Source organism: Furipterus horrens, unplaced genomic scaffold (assembly GCF_987537825.1).
Source record: "Furipterus horrens unplaced genomic scaffold, mFurHor1.1.pri manual_scaffold_4, whole genome shotgun sequence".
In the NCBI taxonomy this organism is placed as follows: domain Eukaryota; kingdom Metazoa; phylum Chordata; class Mammalia; order Chiroptera; family Furipteridae; genus Furipterus; species Furipterus horrens.
This window is the reverse complement of record NW_028327174.1, coordinates 17244327-17266121: the sequence shown is the minus strand read 5'-3', so window position 1 is coordinate 17266121 and position 21795 is coordinate 17244327. Positions and strand designations below refer to the sequence as shown.

Sequence of the window (21795 nt, the reverse complement as noted above, 5' to 3'; positions counted from 1 at the left end):
GTTACTCTGGACTGAATATAAATATTAAAAATCTGGAGAGCATTTTTACCTCCAAACCAGGAAATTTATTCTCACAGAAGCTTCTCCCAGCTTTAAACTACCATGACTTCCTTGCAAAATTTTTTTTTAATTAGATGTTTCCATTATTTATGCATTATTATATCAAAGATGCTCATGTAAAATTCAAATGTGTCCAAAATTAAAATTAAGACCAGCTTTCTATCCAACATTTAGGTTCTTTAAAAAAATTTTTTTTAATGATTTTTTTTTCAGTTTAAGAACAGCAGGAACTAATTATGCAATGGATTATAGAAGATACATTCTGAGCAGCCAAAATAGGAAGCTCATGTCAACTGTGTGGGTGAAAGACATTTTTACAAATAAAAAGATGCATATTGCTTTTTATTTTAAAATTATTTTTTAAATTAACCTTTTTCCAAATTTTTGAGAAAATTATAGCATATGCAGTTGTAAAAAATAATACAAAGAAATCTCATGTGTCCTTTTCCAAGTTTTCCCGATGGTAAATTTGCAAAATTCTAGTACAATGTCACAACCTGGATATTGACACTGATGTAGCCAAGAAACAGAACAATTCCTTCCCACAAGGATCCTTCCTGTTGCCCTTTTACAGCCACACCTACTCCTCTCCTGCCTCCACCTCCTCCTGGCAATCACCAGTCTATTTATTTCTAAAATTTTGTCCTATCAAGAATGATACATAAATAGAATAAAACAGTATGTTACCTTTTGAGATTTTCTTTTCTTGGCATAATTCTCTGCAGATTCATCCGAGCTGTTGTGTATCCATAGCTTGTTCTTTTTTTATGCTGGGTAGTATTCAACGATGTGGATGGTCCACAGTTGGTTTAACAATTCAGCACCCACTGGAGGACACTGGGGTTGCTTCCAGTTTTTAGCTTTTATGAATAATGCTGCTATAAATATTCACGTACAAGGTTTTTGGGTGAACCACAGTTTTCTCTTAGCTGGGAAAGAACTAAGTTTTCTCTTAGGCGGTTTGTTAGTAAAGGGTTTAATGTTTTAAGAAACTGCCCAACTGCTTTTCCAGAGTTGCTGTACCATTTTTCTTTCCACCAGCAATTTATGTGTTTCTTCATATACTTGCCAGTATTTGGTGTTGTCGATGCTTTTTTTTTTTTTAAGTGATTTTGATAGGTGTGTAGTGACTGCTCATTGTGGTTTTACTCTGCACTTCTCTAATGGTAATGTTGAACATCTTTTCATATGGCTATTTGCCATTTGTATATTCTTTCCTGAGAAATGCCTTTTGATGTCTCTTGCTCATTTTCTAAATGGGTTATTTGTTTTTATACTGTTTAGTTTTGAGTGTCCTTTATATATTCTAAAAACTCTTTCCCAGATGTGTGGTTTGCAAATATTTAATCCAGTCTGCACTTGTCTTCTCTTCACAGTTTTTCACAGAGCAAATACTTTTAATTTTGAGGAAGCACAATTTATCAGTTTGTTCTTTGATGGATAATGTTTTTGTTATCAAGTATAAGAACACTTTATCTAGCGCTAGAGCCTTAGAATTTTCTCTTATATTTTTTCTAAAAGTTTTACAGTTTTATATTTCACATTTAAGTCAGTTATGCATTTGAGTTAATTTTTGTGTAAGGTGTGAGACTTAGGACAAATCTGATATATATTTTTTGCCTATGGAGGCCCAATGGGTCCAATACCATTTTTTGACAAGGCTACCTTTTCTCCATTGAATTGCTTTGACACCTGTGTCAAATATTAGCTGGGAACATTTGTGTAGGTCTATGTCTGGGTTCTCTCTTCCATTCCATTGAAGTATGTGTCTATCCCTTTGCTAATAATACCACATAGTCTTGAGAACTGTTAACTGTAAAATAAAACTTGAAATTGGATAGACTAATTCCTCACAGTTTATTCTTGTTTCCAAAATTGTTTTAATTATCCTACTTCCTTTACACTTACATGCAAATTCTAGAATATTCTTGTATATAGTTTCAGGCAATTTTGCTGGGATTTTCATAACAATTACATTAAACTTGTATATCAATTGGGGGAAATTTTACATCTTTATTATGTTGAGTTTTCTAATCCAATAACACTTTCTTTACTTATCTAAATTTTTTATTTCTTTCATTACTATGTTGTACTTTTCAGTATATAAGTCTTGTACATGTTTTGTTAGATTTTTCTTTTCTTTGTATGTGTGTGATTATAAATGGTATTGTATTTTAAATTCCAGTGTCCACATGATCATTGTGAGTTCATAGAAATATAATCGATTTTTTAATATTTATTTTTTATCTTGTGACCTTGCTGAATTCACTTACTAATTGTAGGAGTGTTTTTGTAGATTTATTGGGATTTCCTACATAGATAATTATGTCATCTGCAAATGAAACAGTTTTATTTCTTTCTTTCCAATCTGTATGCCTTATGTCTTTTATTTCTTTTATTAAAAAATTGTACAGCTGGAACTTCCAGTACTATGTTGAATAACAGTGGTGAGGAGAGAGGACATCTTCACTTTGTTCCTAGTCTTCAAAGAAAAGCATTCAAAATTTCACCATTAAATATCAGTTGTAGATTTTCTACAGATGGTCTTGATCAAGTTGAGGAAGTTCTCCTCTATGTCTATTTTTCTGAGAGGTTTTCCTTTTTTAAACATAAATGGGTATTGAATTTTGTTGACTGCTTTTTTTCTTCAATTGATTTTCTTCAATGGTCACGTGGTTTTTCTTCTTAATTTTCAAACATTGAACCAGTCTTGCATCACTGGGAAAAACTGCACTTGGTCATGGTGCATAACTTTTTGTATATCTTGCTGAATTCTACTTACTAATATATCATTAAGAATTTTTGTGTCCATATTCATGAAGGACATTACTCTGTCATATTTGCTTTTTGGGTTATTGGGGCTTTTTTGCTTGTTTTGTTTTTTCTGTACTGTTTGGTTTTGATGTAAGGGAAATACTAGTTTCATTAAATGAATTGCAAAGTTCTCTTGTTTCAGGAGAAGATTTTTAGAATTGAACATAAATCTTCCTTAAATATTTGTTATAATTCTCCAGAAAAATCATTGTTTTTTAAAAAGATTTGTAAATTATGAATTCAATTTCCTTAATAGTTATAGGACTATTCCTGTTATCTTTTTCATATTGGGTGAATTGTGCTAGTTTGTTATTCATTTAAGCTAACTCATCATATTTACGTGGGTAGAGTGGTTTGCAATATTCCTCTATTAACCTTTTGATGGCCACAGAATCTGTAGTGATACTACTTGTTTCATTTCTGATATAGGCAATTTGTGTCTTTCTTTCTTTTTTCAATATCTGTTTAAGAATAGCAGGAGGTAATTATATAATGATTTATAGAAGACATGTTTTGAGCAGCTAAACAGGAACCATATGTCAACGTGTGTGTGAGAGCAACATTTTTTTACAAATAAATGTGCCGTACGCATTGCTTTTTAACCTACCAGAAGTCATTCTGCTTTCCATTTCTCACTTCACTAATAATACCTTTTGTTAAACACCTGCTGTGTCAGGAATCCTATGATATACTTTTCAGGCAAATACAACAACTGCAAAAGTGAATATTATTCACCACATTTTACAGATTGGGAAATCGAGACTTCTCAAAGGCTACTCAATAACTTTCAAAGACAGTTTTACAACCTAGCTCTCTCAACACTTCAAAGCAACCCATACACATTCCAATGCACCATGCTGTATATATCTTGTTATAATTACCCAAAATGTCTTTCTATATAATAAAAATAATGGTGCCTTGTTTTGGTTTGGTAAGTAAGAAAATTACAGTTTAAAACTTTTTACCCTAAGTATGTATATGTAAAAGTAATTGTAATGGGGGTTATCACCAAGAAGAAAATAAACAGCAGATCAAAGAAATAAGTTAAAGTTTAAACCAGAAAGATGTGAGAATATGAGTACTTATATAAATAAATTTCAGATGATATGAAGTTTTAAGAATAAGTACACAGAACTTCCCTTGGAATAAAACATTATCAGTGTCACAGAAATTTATGTCATATGATGATAGAGACTTTTTTAATGAAGATAATATATTCAAAACAATTTTAGCTAACAATTTCAACTCTTTCATTTGCTACATATTTTTTGAAACACTTATGAAAATGCACATTAATAAAAGTGTTTCTTTTCTCTCTGTCCCATCTCTGGTAAACCCCTTCCTAGAATAGTCTTCCCTGACTTTTACCCAACCATACTCAATTAATTAATACAAATAATCCTTGTTGAACACCAGTTATATACTAGGTGCTGTTCTACATACAAGGGTTGAGCCTGTAATAATCATTATAATACTACATTGTTCTTATTCTTATGGATCATCAAGTCGAGTGGGAAAGAAAGACACTGAACAAATCAACACTTAAATGCTAATTGAGGTTTAAAATGCACTATAATGGAAAATCAGCATAAAGGAGATAGGAAATGAAGGGGTGGCTACTTTATATTCAATGATCATGGAGGGTCTCGCTCATAAGGTGGCATCTGAATAATGACCTAAAGGAAGGATGATAATGAGTCATGTAAGTCTCTGGGAAAAGGGCATTCCCGACAAGTCAATGACGAGTATAAAAAAGGAAATAAAACAACCACCTAAGACAGGAAGTGTTTGGCTTAGTTGAGGTGATGTAGAAAAGATGGTGCTGCTGGAGTAAAGTGAGCTAGGTAGGGAATGACAGGAGACAGATTGAAAAACTAAAGAGAGAGTCAAATTCTATAAGGTGATGCATGATTTTACTCTGAGTGAGGTGGGAAGACACTCCAAGTTTGAGCAGATAAATAACATGATTTGATTTATACTCATGTAAGCCCATCTGCCAATTTGTAAAAGGATAATAAGGGCACAGCAGCCATTGCCAGAAAACAGGGTGAGGAGCTTTTTCAAAAGTCAGGAGAAATTAATGGTTATATGAGCGTGACAGTGGAGGGATGGTAAGAGGGTCCTGATTCAAGACATATTTTAAAAAGAAGGCCAGAGGGACAATTTTTAAACTTTTTGATCTAAGGACTACTTTACACCCTTAAAAATTATTGAGAACACTAAAGAGTTTTTGTCCATGAGGGTTATATCTGTAACTATTTAGTACGTTAAAATTATCTGTAACTGTTTAGTAAATTAAAATTAAAACTGAGATGCTTCCAAACATAAGAACACAAGTGCACATTTCTTTTTTTTAAAGTATATTTTATTGATAATATTGTTACAATAGTTCCAATTTTTTCCCCTTTACTCCCCTCTACCCAGCACCCCCCTCCTCCAGCAATCCCAGCCCCACCCCAGTCCATGCCCATGGGTCATACATACAAGTTCTCTGGCTTCACCCTTTCCCATATTATTCTTTTTAAAAAATATATAATTAATTAATTTTTTTAACAATAAAAAATAACCATCCTCCCTCTCAGACTTAAGACCCTTTATAATCTTATAAAGGACAGTGGGTGAAGGTCTTGAGCTCCTCTAGCTGCTAAGTGCACATTTCATTAGCCATTAGACCTACGGTGTCATTGCACACCCATCGGGCGATGACAGAAAACGCCACCAAGCACTCATGCACAAATAAGGGTGGAAAAGGCAACATGCGTTTGTATTATTATGAAAATGGATTTGACCTCACAGACCTTCTGAAAGGGTCTTTGAGGCTGCCGAGGGGTCCGAAACCGTAGTTGAGAACTGTTAGCCTAGGAGGTTTTCCTGATAGATCAGATGTGAGAGTGTGAGAAGAAGGAGAGAATCAAGGATGGGGTCACGTCTCGTAGCCTGCGCTGCCACTAGCTGAAATACGGAGTTTAGTGCTACACATGGTAAACATACAATGCTTCTGACACACTCATGTGAGATGTAGAGTCGCTAGTTTAACAGGAGCCTAGGGTTCAGGGAGCAGTTGGGGCTGGAGGTGCAAATTTAAGAGCCTCAGCCTACAGATCGCATTTAAAAGCATTTGAAGCTCTGGGAATGGACGGGAGTACCTAGGGAGTGAGTGCCGATTGAGAGAAGAGGTCTAAGGATAATCGCTGGGATTCATCATTCAATCAATAATTTCACCGGTGAAATTCCAAATGTCATCTGTTCAGAGCACAGTCTCCCTCATTGACTAAAGGTTGTTTTAGGTCATTTTTAGCTGCGAATATCTCCTCACGATGCCCAGCATACAGCAGACACTCAACTCTGTTCACTGAATGAATGAATAAACAAAATAACGATGTGCTCTGTGGTACGTTCACAGCTAAATTCCATAATTTATTTAGTTTTCTTTTTTAGAGAAGGGAGGAAAGGGGGTTAGAGGGAAGAGGAAAGCGCCTGGTCCACCTCGCGGGGTCCGTTGGAGCAAGAGGAGGAGGGAAAAGAGAAGAGGGAGAAAAGGGAGAGGAGGGCAAAGGAGAGGGGAAGGGGTGGGGAAGGAGAGGGGGGAAAAGAGGAATAGAGGAGACTCCCAGTCCACCTTGAGGGCCTGTTAGAGTCTCCTAAAATTCCATAATTTAGAACAGGCACAATTAAGAGGTTGCAGTGATCAGCTTCAGATTCATACATTCAATATACTACTCATCATGTGGTCAAACAGGTTTCCAAGAATTGAGAGCAGAGGTAATTGCAGCCTTTTACCTTTACCCAGTGCAAGTCGATAACAAGTAACCAACATCAGGGATGATATTAGATTTCAAATTCTAGTTAACATTTAAAACAAACAATGCCAACTCTACTTTCTGGACATTTTGTTTTTTAAGGCAATTTTTCCCAGAGAAATTTTCATGTATGCATTCTCATTCAGACTGCCTAGAGATGCTCTAGGGAGAAAGACACACCAAAGAATGGCATCCACTGAGATGTTTATGTGTGGGGAAGAAAAAACCTGAATAACATGAAAGAAAACACCTAATTAATAAGGCCTGCTGCTGTCTATAGCAATGTGTGCACAAAATTCAGAGAATTATATTTTATGCTTAGAAAAGGAGATGATTTTTTACACATACAAAAATGTCATAACAAATAATTCCTCATTTACCTAGTGGATAAATCCAGCTGTATTTAATCAAAAGAAATGAGGATGAATAATATTCCACTGGCATATAATTGGCATGATGTCTGTGAAGAATGAGGGTGATTATAGTCCTTAATAGATGATGCAGTTCGTAGTGGGTGCTTTCTGGATTCTGGCTTTTCCCTTTCCTGCATTGGGTCAGCCTGACCCAATTCTGTGTCTTTCCTCTTGATTGGCTTCTCTCACATCCCAAATGTGGCTCTCTTATGCAGACACTTCCAAGGAATGAAATTCTAGGGGTTGGAATCACTCCAGTTAGCCAGTGTCACTTCCAGTAGATTCAGATGATTTAAGGAACTTAAAAAGTCTTCCAAATAACATTTCCTAAAAGCCAGAGTTGCTATCATCAGAGCCACTTATGGATGAGAGACAGCAAGTGAGAGGACTGTCTCTCAAAGGTCATATTTTAAACGTGGGCAAACACCACTTTTTAAATCACCACTACAATTGCAAGTAGGGCCACTATGGGGCTTTACAATTTACACAGCATCATGGCACATTTGATCAGATCTGAGCTTTACTACATCTCTGAGAAGGAAGCAAGACAAATGCCAACCTCACTTTGCTAACAAATTGAAGGGTCAGAAAGGTTACACAGAGAGTGTGTGACAGAAGCATGATTAGAAGTGAATTCCTAGGAAAGGCACTCCCAAGATTTTGCATATGTTTCATGAATTTTGCAGACCATCCTATTTGAGAATACCAGAAATATTAAAATCAAATATTTAGAGATGTTGATTTAATTGGTCTGGGGCATGGCCCAGGCATTAAAAAAAAAAAAAAAAAAACTTCCCAGGAAATTCTAATTTGTTGAGGACTACTAGTTGATTGTTGGAGGCAATGACAATTTTCTCCCTCCTTTTCCAATTGCTCTTTGTTTCACCTAAAATTTTCTGTTATTTTATTAGCTTTCTGTTTTTAGCCTCCACTTCTTACTTAGCTTTGGTTGCAAGACTCCAAATTACTGAATATAGTCTTCCTGGGTTTCCTCCTTTAGGCTACAAACTATTACCATCTATGTTTCTGCGCGTCTTCCTTTTTCCAATCTATTAGTCTCCTCTCAAGCTTCATCATCCCTCCGGAATACATCCATCTTCATTATTTTCTCCCTGATGAGCTAATTAACATGAATAGACTACTGGAGTTGGGAGACCAGAGTTCTTCCAGTCAGTGGCTGTGTAACACTGGGAAAATTATTCAATTTCTTTAAGTCTCAGACCCCATCAATAAAAGAAAGAAAAAAATGCCTACCTTGTAGAGTTTTTATAGGAAATAAATGAAACACATGCTCAATAATATAAATAAATAGCTCAATACTCAATAATAGAAATATTTTAAAAGATTATCGCTTAAGTTATTTTTTATTCCTTACCTATTTTTTACCGCAACCCAATACAATATTCTGTTCTCTTTGTGAGTTATATGCCTCTGCTTTTTACATACCCACTCTCATTTCTAAATTTAAAATTTAGCATATGTACTCTATAACCCCACAGTGCCCAGTAAAATGTTATTCTAGGTTTGGCAAGAATTGTAGACAACCCAGGTTCTAAACTCTTAATAATGAAAGGGAGAGATTGTATGAATTATTATTAAATTGCTTTATTGTTAGCTCATTAAGCACACAAAAAGTCCAGCAGAATATCCAAAACACTTATTTCCTTCAGGTTGAGTTCTTGCCTAATTTAAACCGAGTCCATTGTGGACAGTAGTGCAGGAGCAGCTCATCTTCCTTCAGATCATCTCCCTTACACTCGTGAGGGACTTTTCCCCTCTTTTCTGTATGCCTATGGCCTCTTTGCTTCTTTTTGATAGTGTCCCTCCTTAGCTGTGAAAGAGTGAAGCCTGGTCCCTTGAAATCATTGCAACAGAATTTAAAGTATGTGGTAGGATCTAGACCATCAAGATAATCAGAATTTCCAAATTCTCCAGGTGACTTTCTGTTAATCTCCACCTATGTTCACTAAAATATGTAATCCATTTGGATGATTTATCTGGGATACTGTGTCAAAATAGTCTCTCTTTTCTGCCTCCACTGCAGGTCACTTCTCAAACACCCTCCTAATTTGTGCCATAAAAATGGAGAAAGGAGTAGGAAAAAAATCCATCCACTTAAAACCACCATCAAGGGCAGCCCCAAAATCCAGTGCTTTATCAATTAATTCCTTATCCAAACACTCCAGGAATGCCAATGTTTGAGCTTTGCATCTAATTATTATACATTTAACATTTCAGACCCCATCACTTATGTTTCTCCCATCAACGGTTAGTCTTCTATTTCCCATTCTCTACACCCAGATTTAATTTCCTGCATTCTGAAACTTAAAAAAAAAAAAACCCTGCTTCCTCAATTCTGCCCTTCCTTCAGCACCCACCACGCTACTTTCCTTTTACGCCCGAAGTATTCACAAGATTCATCTACAATCAGTGCATTGTTTTCTCTGCAACTCTTCACTCTTTGCCTCTTAAGCTTCTACCTTCTCCACTTGAGTTAAATTGCTTTTGAAGGTCCTTGTCTTCATAATCATCAAATGAATGACATTTTGACCTCCCTTCAGCTCTGCATCTCAACAAGTTTTGACAATGTTGACTAATCTCTTCTTCAATTTTCTTTTCTTTTCTTTCTTTACATTTATGATAATGTTTTATCTTATTTGTTTTATATCTCTCTCTCTTTGCCAAGGCCTTCTTTCTAAAGTATATGTAAAAAAGTTATATAAATTTACTGATTCCTGATTTCCTCATATATAGAAAACAAAGATAATATCCATTCCAAAAAATCATGAAAATTACATTATATTATGTACTTAACTAATATCAACTATATTTCTTAAGGGCAAACGTTTCCAGCATTCTATCTTTGATCTTATCTCCCTTCACCATCTAATTCTATAAATGACTATAAAATCTTCACCTTAAGTTTTTGCCTTTCCCCCGAGTTCCACACCAATATTTTTAATTTGTATATCATGCCTTACACTCAATAAGTTTATAAAAAAATTTTAATCAATTTTTTTTATCATGCTACCCTCTCCTTCTCAGAATAATTTTTGCTCAAGTCTTTCTTATATTTATTAAGGTCATTTCAAAATCCCAGCCAACCAGGACCAGATCGTTAGTCATCTTTGACTCTCTTGTACTTAATCCATCTCATCCATTTCCCTTATATTTAATCCATCTCTAATCCACTTCTTTACACTTTATCCAAGTGTCTCTTGTGTCAAGTACTATACGAAAAGAATAAAATATAATAGCCAAGTTGTATTTATCCCAGAAATGCAAAGTTGGATTAACATTTAAAAATAAAACAACGTAATTTATCACATCAACAGAATAAAGGAGGAAAAATCATATGATCATCTAATTATACACAGAAAATAATTGAAAAACTTCCATATACTTTAATGCTAAAAACTCTCAGCAAATTAGAAATAGAAGGGTACATCCAATAAACGTAGGTTATATCACACATGATGCTGAAATACTGAATGTTTTCCCTCATAGTTAGCAAGTCAGGCAAGGATTTGGGGTTTTACCAGGTCCATGCAAAACTACACTGCAGTCATAGCAGTAAAATAAATACTAATAACAATGATGATAATAATAGTCTTAAAGACTAAAATGAAGAAAACATAGGACTGTCATTATTCTCAGGTGACAGGTGAGGATCATTAAAAATTAATTTTAAAAGGGACAAATATACTGTTAAATAAAATTATGCAGGTGGCAGGATGCCAGAATAATTTCAACTGCATTTCTATATACCAACAATGAATAACTGGAAAGTGAAAGTACTGAACAATACTAAAGTATTAAGTCAACCCAGTGAGGAAAGGCTTTTTCCATGTAGGAAAAAAGAAATGAATCTCAACTCTTACCTCACACCCTGCAGAAACAATTGGAGCTAGATGATAAAAGTCAATGTAAAAGCCAGAACCAGAAAGTATCTAGAAAAAATATGGGACTACATAGTCACAACCTGGACAAAACACAAAAAGTAGTAACCATAAAAGAAAAATTGATAAACTGGATCTCATCAAAAGGCACCATTAAAAACACATAGGCAAATCCCAGACTAGAAAAAAAAAAATATCTGCAGTGCATAAACTTGCAAAGGACCCATGTATTTTGGGTTTACAGGAGAATTTGTAAAGAAGTAGCACAAATCAATAATGAGAAAGTTGAACAACCCCATCAAAGTGACTTGAATGGGCAGGCACCAAAAGAACATATAAGAATGGTCAATAACCATAGGAAAAGGGGCTCAACATCATTGGTCACCAGAAAAATGAAAATTAAAACCATAATGAGAAATTTTCTCACACCCATATGAATGACTAAAAAAAAATAATTCTAATATACCAAATGTTCACAAACATGTGAAGAAACTAAAACTCTCATACACTTCTGTTGGGGATTGCACAATGAATCAACTATTTTGGAAAAGCCTTGGGTAGTTTCTGATAAAGTTAGCTACTGATCTACCTTGTGACTCAACAACCCCCCTCTTTGGCATCTATATGTAAACTTATATCTATAAAAAGCCTTGAACATAATAATTCACAGCACGTTCATTCAAAATAGCCAATAACACCAAGCAACACAAGTATCAAGTAAAAGAAAAATGGATAAATAGGATCCTATTAATCCAATGGACTACTACTCAGCAAAAAAAAGAAAAAGCAAAAAAGAACACATGAATCCCCAAAACATTATGTTCAGTGAAAGAAGCCAGACATTGATAAATCAAAATACACAAATACACTGTAGGATTCCATCAATAAAAAGTAAACAAGAACAGGCAATTCTAATCTATGGTGACGAAAATCAGAACGAAGCTCCCTCTCAGGCGGGAACTGAGGCAATTATTGGAAAGGGCCATGAGACGATTTTCTAGGGTGAGGACAATGTGCTGTATCTTGCTTTGCATGAGGTTACACATAGATACACAATGGTCAAAATTCATTGGATTGTATTTTCTTCTTCAATTAGGGAGAAATAAAGATGCTTTGCTAGAAACACACACACACACACACACACAAAATACACTGCAAGTAACATACAATTATTTAGTAGAAGAAGAAAACCAGTATGTCAATAGACCTACATCAAATTTTATGTCAAAGATAATATTTTTTTCAAGTTTAAAAATAATTTTATTTTCAAGTATATGTAAATGAACCCAGCCTTGTGAATTCATCCTAATAGAGAAACTCAGCCCTGTGGGGTAATATACTAGAGAAAAACAAAGAGAAACAAGTAACTATATAAATATTTCAGTCTCTATGAATTGAAAATAGAATGTTTCACAAGCTGGAAAATGTTAAGACATGAAAATGTCCAAAGAAGCAAAGGTAAGAAGTTCAAAGAGAGGATGCAGAACTAACAGCTGTGACTTAGTGAGTTAATAAATAGGCCAAATAAAATCAAACTCAACAAGACACTGCAAAGTCTGTAGCTTCCAAGTAATTAATACAGTAATTAGAAATATGCAACGTATAATCATCCCTACCTCATATTGAATGCAAGGACTCCTTGGTTACAATGGATATTTTCTGTATATAAGTTGAGTAATGAAAAGTAGACTCGATAAAGTCATGCAAAGCACAAAGGGAAAGTAACTGAACTTGCCCTAAGTAGTATCTATATGCAGTGAATGAGATGAATGTGATGTTTTATCACTCATCAATTCTATATCATTCTCACAATAAGATTCAACACATGTGCCAATGCCCTGGCAAACAAATGTAAGTTCATGAATAAAGATAGCGTTTATACTTTTATTGTCAAGGTTCATCACTGGTTTTAAGACTGAAATGATCATTTCAACTATGTTATTAATCTCTAATTAGTAAATATAAATAGCATTTTAATACCTACAAGTCAATCTGACTTCACATTTCTTGAGTTTCCAGACAGAAAGCCAGAATTAGCAAACACTTTAGTAGATTAAACTTGTGATCAAAATATAGGCTTTTATATAAGCTAAGCAATAATTATCTTTTCATTGGACAACTAGTTCTCAACTGTGCTTTATCCCTCACACACTTGTGACTTGTCAGCACACACCAGGGAGTCCCTTGTTCTATCCATCTAGCTGGCCCCCATCCATAACCTCTAGTCTCCAAACCCTTTCCGGAAATCATGTGTCCTACCCCAGTACTCCCTCATAATTATTTCCAATCAAATTTTCTGTTCCCTGCTCTCTACAATGAATAAGGAGCCCCAGGATATCAGAAGTCATGAGGAGAAATAAGTAATGCACCCAAGTCTGTGAGGTGAAAAGAAAAATAGCCCAACTGAGGTTATATCCCTTCCCAATTATATACCTTCATGTCATTGTTCCATTACATATATCCTTACAGGCTGCAGTGGTTCTGATTTAAATACCATAATTCTTAGTTTTCTGACTTTTTTCCCTCCTCAAATCATTACTACAACAGCTAAGAAAGGAAGGTGGAGTTAGTTACTTTCATAAACATTTAATAATGGACAAAATTGAAGAACAGAGTCAAGATGGAATTTCTGGCTTTAATACCGCCTCTGGTTTTCTTCAAAATTTACCAAAATGAAGTCATCCAAAATAAAATAGAATGTGTAAAGAAGGATTTACGCAGTAACTGTCCTTAGTGTTGCTTAGATTACAGATATGTAGAAAGAAATGTTTTTCATTCATTGAATGACCAAATGCATTTACATTACAGAAGTGACATTGGTATAAACATAAGTGTGCTTGATAATGGATTTTATTAACTCATATATAGGACAATTTCCTATCTAAGTAGTTAAAATCCTGGAAGTATAGTAGCTGCACTGTAACCCCAGAAACAGCTTTATACAATGAGAGAACCAGTGACAATAATGTGTCATTTATCATCTAACTTTGGGGTTAATGGGGTTATTTCTTGAAGCAAATGCACTAGATGAAATTTCCCTGAAGAGAAAGAAAAGATTTTTAAAGCCATTTTTCTCCTCCTTGTATTGGGACACTGTGTAAAATGTTACTGTGCCTAACTGACCCTGAACCTGTAAGTTCTGCATAAAGATATGTCAAGTTGTACAGCCTCATGAGGATTATTCTCACTTCTGAACAGGGCCAGAAGAGACAACTATTATACTAAAGAAAGGAAAGGAACTTCAAGTTACTTGTACACCTGAGCCCCGCTGGAGTGAACATCCTTATCCATAACACTATTAATTCCCCAGGAATTAATGGAGATTAAATGAAACAATTTATATGAAAATGTTCTATAAACTGAAGTGGATGTATGAAGTTTAAATGCCAAGGTAGATATATAAAGTTCAAATGCCATTTTATTGATGAAGATGATGATTTCAATAAATATAATCCAAAACAAGTTATATTTAAAAAGATAACATATTAAGGAAATCATTGCTCATTCATAACAAAACAGTCTTAGCCCAGATTAGCCCAGAGGATTTGCCCCTATGATATAGCTAGGTAGACAGTGAATGGCACTGATTGGACCCCAAGTCCCCCTATCCTGGATTTCATGAGGCCGATTCAGAGCTAGCCAGGTTGAGAAAACCACCAAGCCCATATTCCTAGTTCTTTCTCCTGTTGGCAAAAATGTAATGCTAACAGCTTTGTAAGTGCTATTTTCAATGAAATATCACAGAACAGCTTGTCCCAATGATATTTCTAAAGCTTGCCTGCAAACCGCCTACTGGGAAATCCAGCTAAAAGGGAAGAGGGAAGAGGAAGAACCACATACAGACAAATGACAGAAATGGGGGGCAAGAACAGAGGGCAAAGGGAGACCAGCTGGGTGGGAGTGAGCACTGGAGGAGAATAAGGAGCAATGAGGTGTACAGTGCCAGACACTGACAAAAGGACTTAGAAACCATAAGGAGAAGAGAATTTAAAGAAAATATGTGCAAGCAACTAGGGCTGGAGAAGTAATTACAAATAATGCAGCATGTTCAGAGAAATGCGGACCAAAGGAGGAGAAAATGTGTAACAGCTCAATAATTGGAGCATAATTATTAAAATGTTATGGAAGGAAGATGATGTGAAATAGCCCTTTTTCTAAGCTTCACTTGTTCTTTCATGTAATATACAAATTTATTTTTCCAAAGTCAATGTCTATTATCAACTCCAAGGGAAGAAAACACCCTCTTTTCAGTCCCTTGTTTTAACCTAAAAATCAATTTATATATAATAAAATAGTCCAGGCATTGCAATGTAAGTTTTGCATGCACCGATTCAAAAACAAAATACATTATAGTACAGATAATGTCATTCTGCACACTTACCTGGGGTCGAATAACCTTTACAATATTTTTGAGGGCAGTGTCAGGGGATGGAGGTGAGCAGTCAGGTGTTGGGCCTGTGGAGCTGTTTCTATGGTTACTAGTTCCTGGAGCAGTAATTGCTACCTCAGAGGCATTATCTGTGAATAAAAATAGAACTGCCATGAACCTAATCACTCAGTTTACCTTTTAAGACTTGAAATTAGTTTAGTGAACATGAATTGTGATGTCAACTTAAAACTGGTATCAATTACAAGATCATTATGAGGAATATGCTCAGCAGTATATTTTAAAGATATCACTTATTGAATGCATTGTTTTCTTTTAGAATATTATCCCTTGTCTATTATTCCAAGAAGGAAGAGTATTATTATTCAATTCATAATGATAGATGATCCAGCATAGCTGTTAAGATTGCCACCATTATATGAAAGACTAAAACCTTACCTTAACTAAAAAAGAGTATGATTCTTTAATATTATTGGGCTAAGTTTCTCAGTTTCACCATAATCATTCAAATGGGTATTGATCTTTATTAAAGTCAATGTTTCATATCTCCCTGATTCATAAAACCCATATTCAAGCCTCCTCAAAGCACTTTTCACAGACATCCCTCAAGCTATAGAAAAGTATCCCAGTGAATTAACCCTGATGAAAAACTGACATTTGTGCTGAACAGTTTTATAATGTATACAAACACAAAACTATTACCCCCAGGTAAACATATCCTCCTATATGATCAAAACTAAATGAATGAAATTTAAAAAATGTAAATAAATCTTCCCTTATAACTTTGGGGGAGGGGGATAAAGAACTGTGATGTCTTCTAAATCAGTAGCTATGTAACATTTTCTCCTTAGGTTTATATGAAAACAAAATAACATCCAGGATGCAGTTTGGAATGTTTAAAATACTTGGAAAAGAATGATAAATGTTTTATAAATAACTTCTGCTAGCACAAAGAGAAGTTAGATTATTTTAACAACAGTTTGGCAATCCTTTATGGCTTTTTATGAAAACTATTGCAAGTTAAAATCTGTAAAAAATTTAGTTCCCTGCTATGTTTTTAATTAGTTCCCAATAATTTTCTGTCCTAGACAGCTGAATTGATACAAAAGAGACCGAGACTGTGAATTGTTTATCAACCAGTAAATCTCTCTGTTCCATGGCCACTGCCTACAATCCCAAGTGAAAAGAAATAATTAATAAAGGCACCTCTTGCTCATAAAAAGCAAGGATATAAAAACGCTATCCACCACATTAAAAATATAATTCCATCTCCTGGGGAATCCAGACATAGACTTGTGAAAATGACAAGCGTGGCACATCGAAGTAAAGAAATCATTCATAAAATATGTCTTAAAAGTGTCCAGCTCTTGATTTCAGTTTAATGGATAAGGTGGGAATTAGCGTCTCAAAAATAGGCAGGTTTGTGTGGGTGGTCTTCTGAGTAGAATAGGATAGTATGAGTAAATACTGAAACAGAGACAATGACAAAGATGCCCTGATTCTCTCCAATTTGTCAGTTCCTTCTTCCATTCATTCAACCATACATATAGAAACATTTATTTGGAGGCAAATATGTCAGTTATTGTGTTTCAGTCTAAGGATAAATTTAAAAGAATCTTTAGCCAGGGGTAGTGAGTAGGGGGTAGGTAGAGCATGGAGGATTTTGGGGACAGCAAAACTGTTCTGTTTGATGCTATAATGGTGGATACACGTCATTTTAATTTGTCCAAACCCATAGAATGTACACTATGGAGAGCCAACACCGTGATAATGGTGTTTCAATGTAGGTTCATTGTAACAAATGCACCGCTCTGGTGGGGAGGGGTTGCTGATTGGTGCAGGAGACTGCCTATTTTGAGGCAGAGTGTATATGGGAAGTCTTCATAATTCTACTGAATTTGGCTCTGAACCTAAATCTGCTCTAAAAATAAAGTTTTCAAGTGTTTTATTTTAAAACAATCTCTGCCCTTGACAAGTATGCAATCAAGTGTGGCGTCAGACATGCAGTCTGTGATACAATGTAACTTGAAACTTGATAAGGGATGGATGAAGCATGATGAAAAAGCTGGGGAGGACTAAGGCTGGAGAGGAAAATAATGTGAAAGACTTCAGTTTTCAGGCAATAAGCTGGAATAGAATGTAAACATAATGGCATGATTCTAGAAAGAGCACAGATGAAGCTATTTCAGGTTAGGAAGAAGTTGGAGAATAAGCATAAATGAGTAAGAGGAAGCTTCTTAGTATAAAAGTTTATACTTAATTCTATAGGTAATAAAAATATTGAAGATATTTAAGCAAAAGTGTCCTAGTAATAATAATAGCTGTTTATCAGACTACAATGAAATGATGTTAGAGTTTATTCTCTTTATCATTTATTTTCTCTAATGTAGTTATCATTGTTGTCTCTCTGAGTTGCAATCTAAATAGTTTCTTTTTTAATTGAATTTATTGGGGTTGACAACTGGTTCACAAAACCATACAGGTTTCAAGTGTACAACTCAACAAACATCATCTGCCTAGTTTCTTATATTCATTTTCCACTTTACTGGTTCTTCCTTCAGCTGTGTCTAGTATGCTATCAAACCATTTATTATTTCAATTATATTTTTCAGCTCTAAAATTTCTATTTGATTCTTTTTCAAATATACTGTCATCATTTGCCAATTTTCAGTGCTTTCAGCAAAGGTCAAGTATATTATTTTTTTCCTTGTATCAGAGTCTAATAATTCTAATCTCAGAAGTCTTCATAGATCTGTTTCTGTATACACTGTCCCATTCAGTCTCACTGTTCATTTTTTGCTATTTGTCACTCAATTTTTTGACAGAACAAGATTTACAACATTGAAATATAACTCGCTGTCTTTTAGTAAATGTTAATTTAAAGAAGCATCCAAACTTAAATTATAATGCCAGATGCTGAGGTCTGTAGAAAACTTGCCTGCTCCATGTTAGACAATTTATTTAACCTCTCTAGATTTCAGTTTCCTTAACTTTAAAAACGATAATGATGAATAACTATCTTCTGGGGGTTATGTATGTAGATAAAATAAAAGAACACACATGAAAAATAACTAGCATGATATTAGGTTTAATAAATTTGAGTTTTGTTTTTCCCTATCAAACTAAATATTATCAGAATTAAAATTAAATATGGAAGTGGAAAGAAAATACAGAGGGAAAAGTAAAAAAAAATAATTAGTAATGCTTTGTAGATAATACATCTAGATTAATGACTGGGTAGGATTTGAGACAAGTACCTTTAGGTTACTAACACAAATTGGTAGAAACAGAATTTAATTCCAGGAATAAAGGATGATCTTTTGAGGAATGATTTACTGTAAGGACTGGACCAGTTGACTGTTTTTGCATCAAAGCTAGAAAAACTGCTGGGAACTCCATGCAGACTGAAAGGGAAACGCTTATGAATGTTTCTTTTAAGTAATTTAATATATAGTACAAAGCAGTGGGTAATAAAGTGCTAAATTATTTAGAAATGACTGTAAGTGTCTCCATCTTCTGAATCTGTGATCTATACCATTACACTGATAATTTGATTTTATAATACCTTGCATTGTCTATTACCTCCTCTAGACTTGGTTATATTTTCTCAGAGACTTATATTTCCCTTACCCCCTCAACAGCTCTTAGCTCAATGCAATTCTTTAAATATACTAAGTGAAATAAAGTGAATAAAGCAAAACCTGCGTGTTAATGGCAACCATCACAATGCCCCTAATTACACTGAGAGAGGTGATCTGGCTTTCCTCCTTTTAGAGAAAATCCAAATGAAAAGCAGAGAACATATATAAGAGTCTTAGGAAAATAATTTGTTCCTAAAACAGCCTTTATTATATTATTTATTAAAAATACCAGTTATCCAGCAGACTTTGTAAAATGACAGCCTGTGTCGAAGACAGTTTTACATGATCAACCTACATCTCACACCTGCAGCCACAAAGCATTGCTGATGAAAATGAAATGAGGTGTGTAAGAACTGTTTAGAGAAAATTACTGAATACACTGCAATTTTAGATTGAAATAAGAAACTTATCTTCTAGTCAGATTCCCTCACTATGCATTAGATTATACATTATGATTGTCAGTTTCCTCTACAAAAATAAGCTTAGGGGAAAAAACCAAAAACCTTACTAGTTCTCTTGAGCTTTTAGAAGAAAAGCACTCTATGACTACATAATAAGTCATGTGCAGTGCTACAGTGTAGAATTTTAATATCATCCTCTACCATGTACTGAACAGTTAAAGTACACCAGAGACTTCGTTAGCTGCTATCTAGCTGACAAAAGGACTGGGATTACTTCTGGCTGGACATTCAGGAAAGGTGTCATGGAAGCCCTGGTGATTAAGGAGGTCTCTGACAGATGAGTAAAATTCAGACATGAAGAGCATTCCAAGATTTAGAAGTGGGATAAGACAAAAAATATAGAGAGATTGGAAAGAGTTAGGCACAATGGCGGAAAAAGAAAGAGTTCAGTCTGAATACAATATAATATTTATGTAAGTAATACTAAGAAATGGAGGAACCATATCCTATAAATTCGGGCTTTGGAATAAGATAAATGTAAGCTGCAATTCTGGTATATTTAACTTCAGTTTCCTTATCTGTGAAACTGTTTTCTCATAGTGTTGTAAGAATAAATGAAGTATCTGTGTATGTATGTGTGTTTAACATATTGCCTGGCACAAGGTGCTCAGATAAAAATAGTTATTGCTATTATCATCATGTATAATATTAATAAATATAAGTAGACAGGTGGCTTGAGGTGTTATTGTGAGAAGTCTTGAACATAATACTAAGTAATAATCAAGTAAGTATTTAATAATTATTAGCCTAGCAATTTATGAAGTATAATTTTTAATTGTGGGCCTTAAGATAAGAGTTGGAAAACTCTTTTTCTGGCCAGGGCTAGATAGTTAATATTTTAAGCTCTTTCATAATTACTCAGCTCTGCTGTGGTAGTACAAAAACAGCCATAAACAATATGTAAGCAAATGAATGTGGCCATGTTGTAAGAAAATTTTATTTACAAAAACAAATGTGGACCGGGTAGTTTGTGGGCCTCTGTCATAGTACCTCCCACGGAAATGTTTTCTCTCTTATGGACAAACCTAGAAGGCTGTTTTATTATTCATTGAGTTTTTCATATTCATATTGATGAACATTCTCCTCACTATGTAAATAAAAACTAAGGTTTTCATTATAAAAGTAGAAATGTATTTATAATTTATTGAAAAAGATAACATTATATTTAACACAAGTGCTGTATCTTGCCCACAATAAATGTTCAATAGATGCTCATTGGATAAATACATAAATAAAGGAATAACTAATTGAATCTTTGTATTTTAAAGTAACTTTGTTTTAGTAATGGAACATGGCCATCATCTCTGGGACAAGCAGTATAAAAATCACAAGTACTAGAGTTGAAATATCTTCTGTTTTAATATTTTCAGTGATAAAGTGTCTACTATATACTAGTTGAGGAAGTTAACACTAACAATTGTTTTAGAGTGTTATTTAATATTCTAAATAGTTATTACATCTTTACTTTCTCCTAGTGATGGTTAAGAATTAGCAATTCTTTTACATATGTTGAAAAACTGAAACACTTGAACCTTCATTACTATCACAACAGCTTTACAATTTCCAGAGTCCTGACCAAGCAGCAGCTTTACCAGATAAAATGTGTGGTAAGCAGCTTCTAAGATGGTCCTGACCAGTCCCTCCAGGCCTGGTGGCATCCACGTTTTCGTTCAAGTCTCACCCCCAGAGTGTGAGTTGAACTCGTTGATGAGCATCTAACAAATAAATGAAGAAGTGATGAGATGCCACTTCTGGGCTTAAGCTAGAAACAGACTGCAGCTCCAGTCTCAGGCGCTCTCCCTCTCTCAGATACTTTGCACGGAGGAAAGCAAGTAACCACACTGTGAACAGCCTTTTGGAGGGGCCCCCGGAACACGGCAAGGAGCTGAAACCCTCAGCTCAGGAGCCCACCTGGACCGGAATTTTTGAACAACGGCATGCATCAACTTGGAAGGAGCTACTTGAGGCCAGTCTAGCCTTGAAGTGACTGCAGTTCCGGCCGCAGAGAGAGCCTGAACCTAGGACCACCACCCAAGCCCCTCCTGGATTCCTGACCCACAGAAGCTCTGAGATAATAAATATTTGTTGTTTTGGCCACAAGTTTTGGAGTAATTTGCCCTCTGTGCACACATACAATACAGTTCTGAAAATACTTTTTCATGTAAGTTAAATATATGCTGAGTATTTTATGGAATTCGTGGTTTTTACTCAAAATATCAGTAAGTTATAGGAAAACTGGATGGAAATCACCACCTATATGGCGTTTTATTTGAAATCTACATTATTCGTGTCTATTGTTAATATCTGAATTTATATTTCT

General features: G+C 34.7%; 1 protein-coding gene across 6 annotated transcripts in view; it reads right to left on the bottom strand.

Moving 5' to 3' along the window:
• ANKS1B (ankyrin repeat and sterile alpha motif domain containing 1B) overlaps positions 1-21795 on the bottom strand; it is an 829228-nt gene that overhangs the window by 542878 nt on the left and 264555 nt on the right. For all 6 annotated transcript variants that reach the window (XM_090272643.1, XM_090272644.1, XM_090272647.1 and 3 more), the window contains exon 11: positions 15368-15504. In XM_090272643.1, the coding sequence (XP_090128769.1) occupies positions 15368-15504 (137 nt within the window). The remainder of the gene's footprint in view (positions 1-15367; positions 15505-21795) is intronic.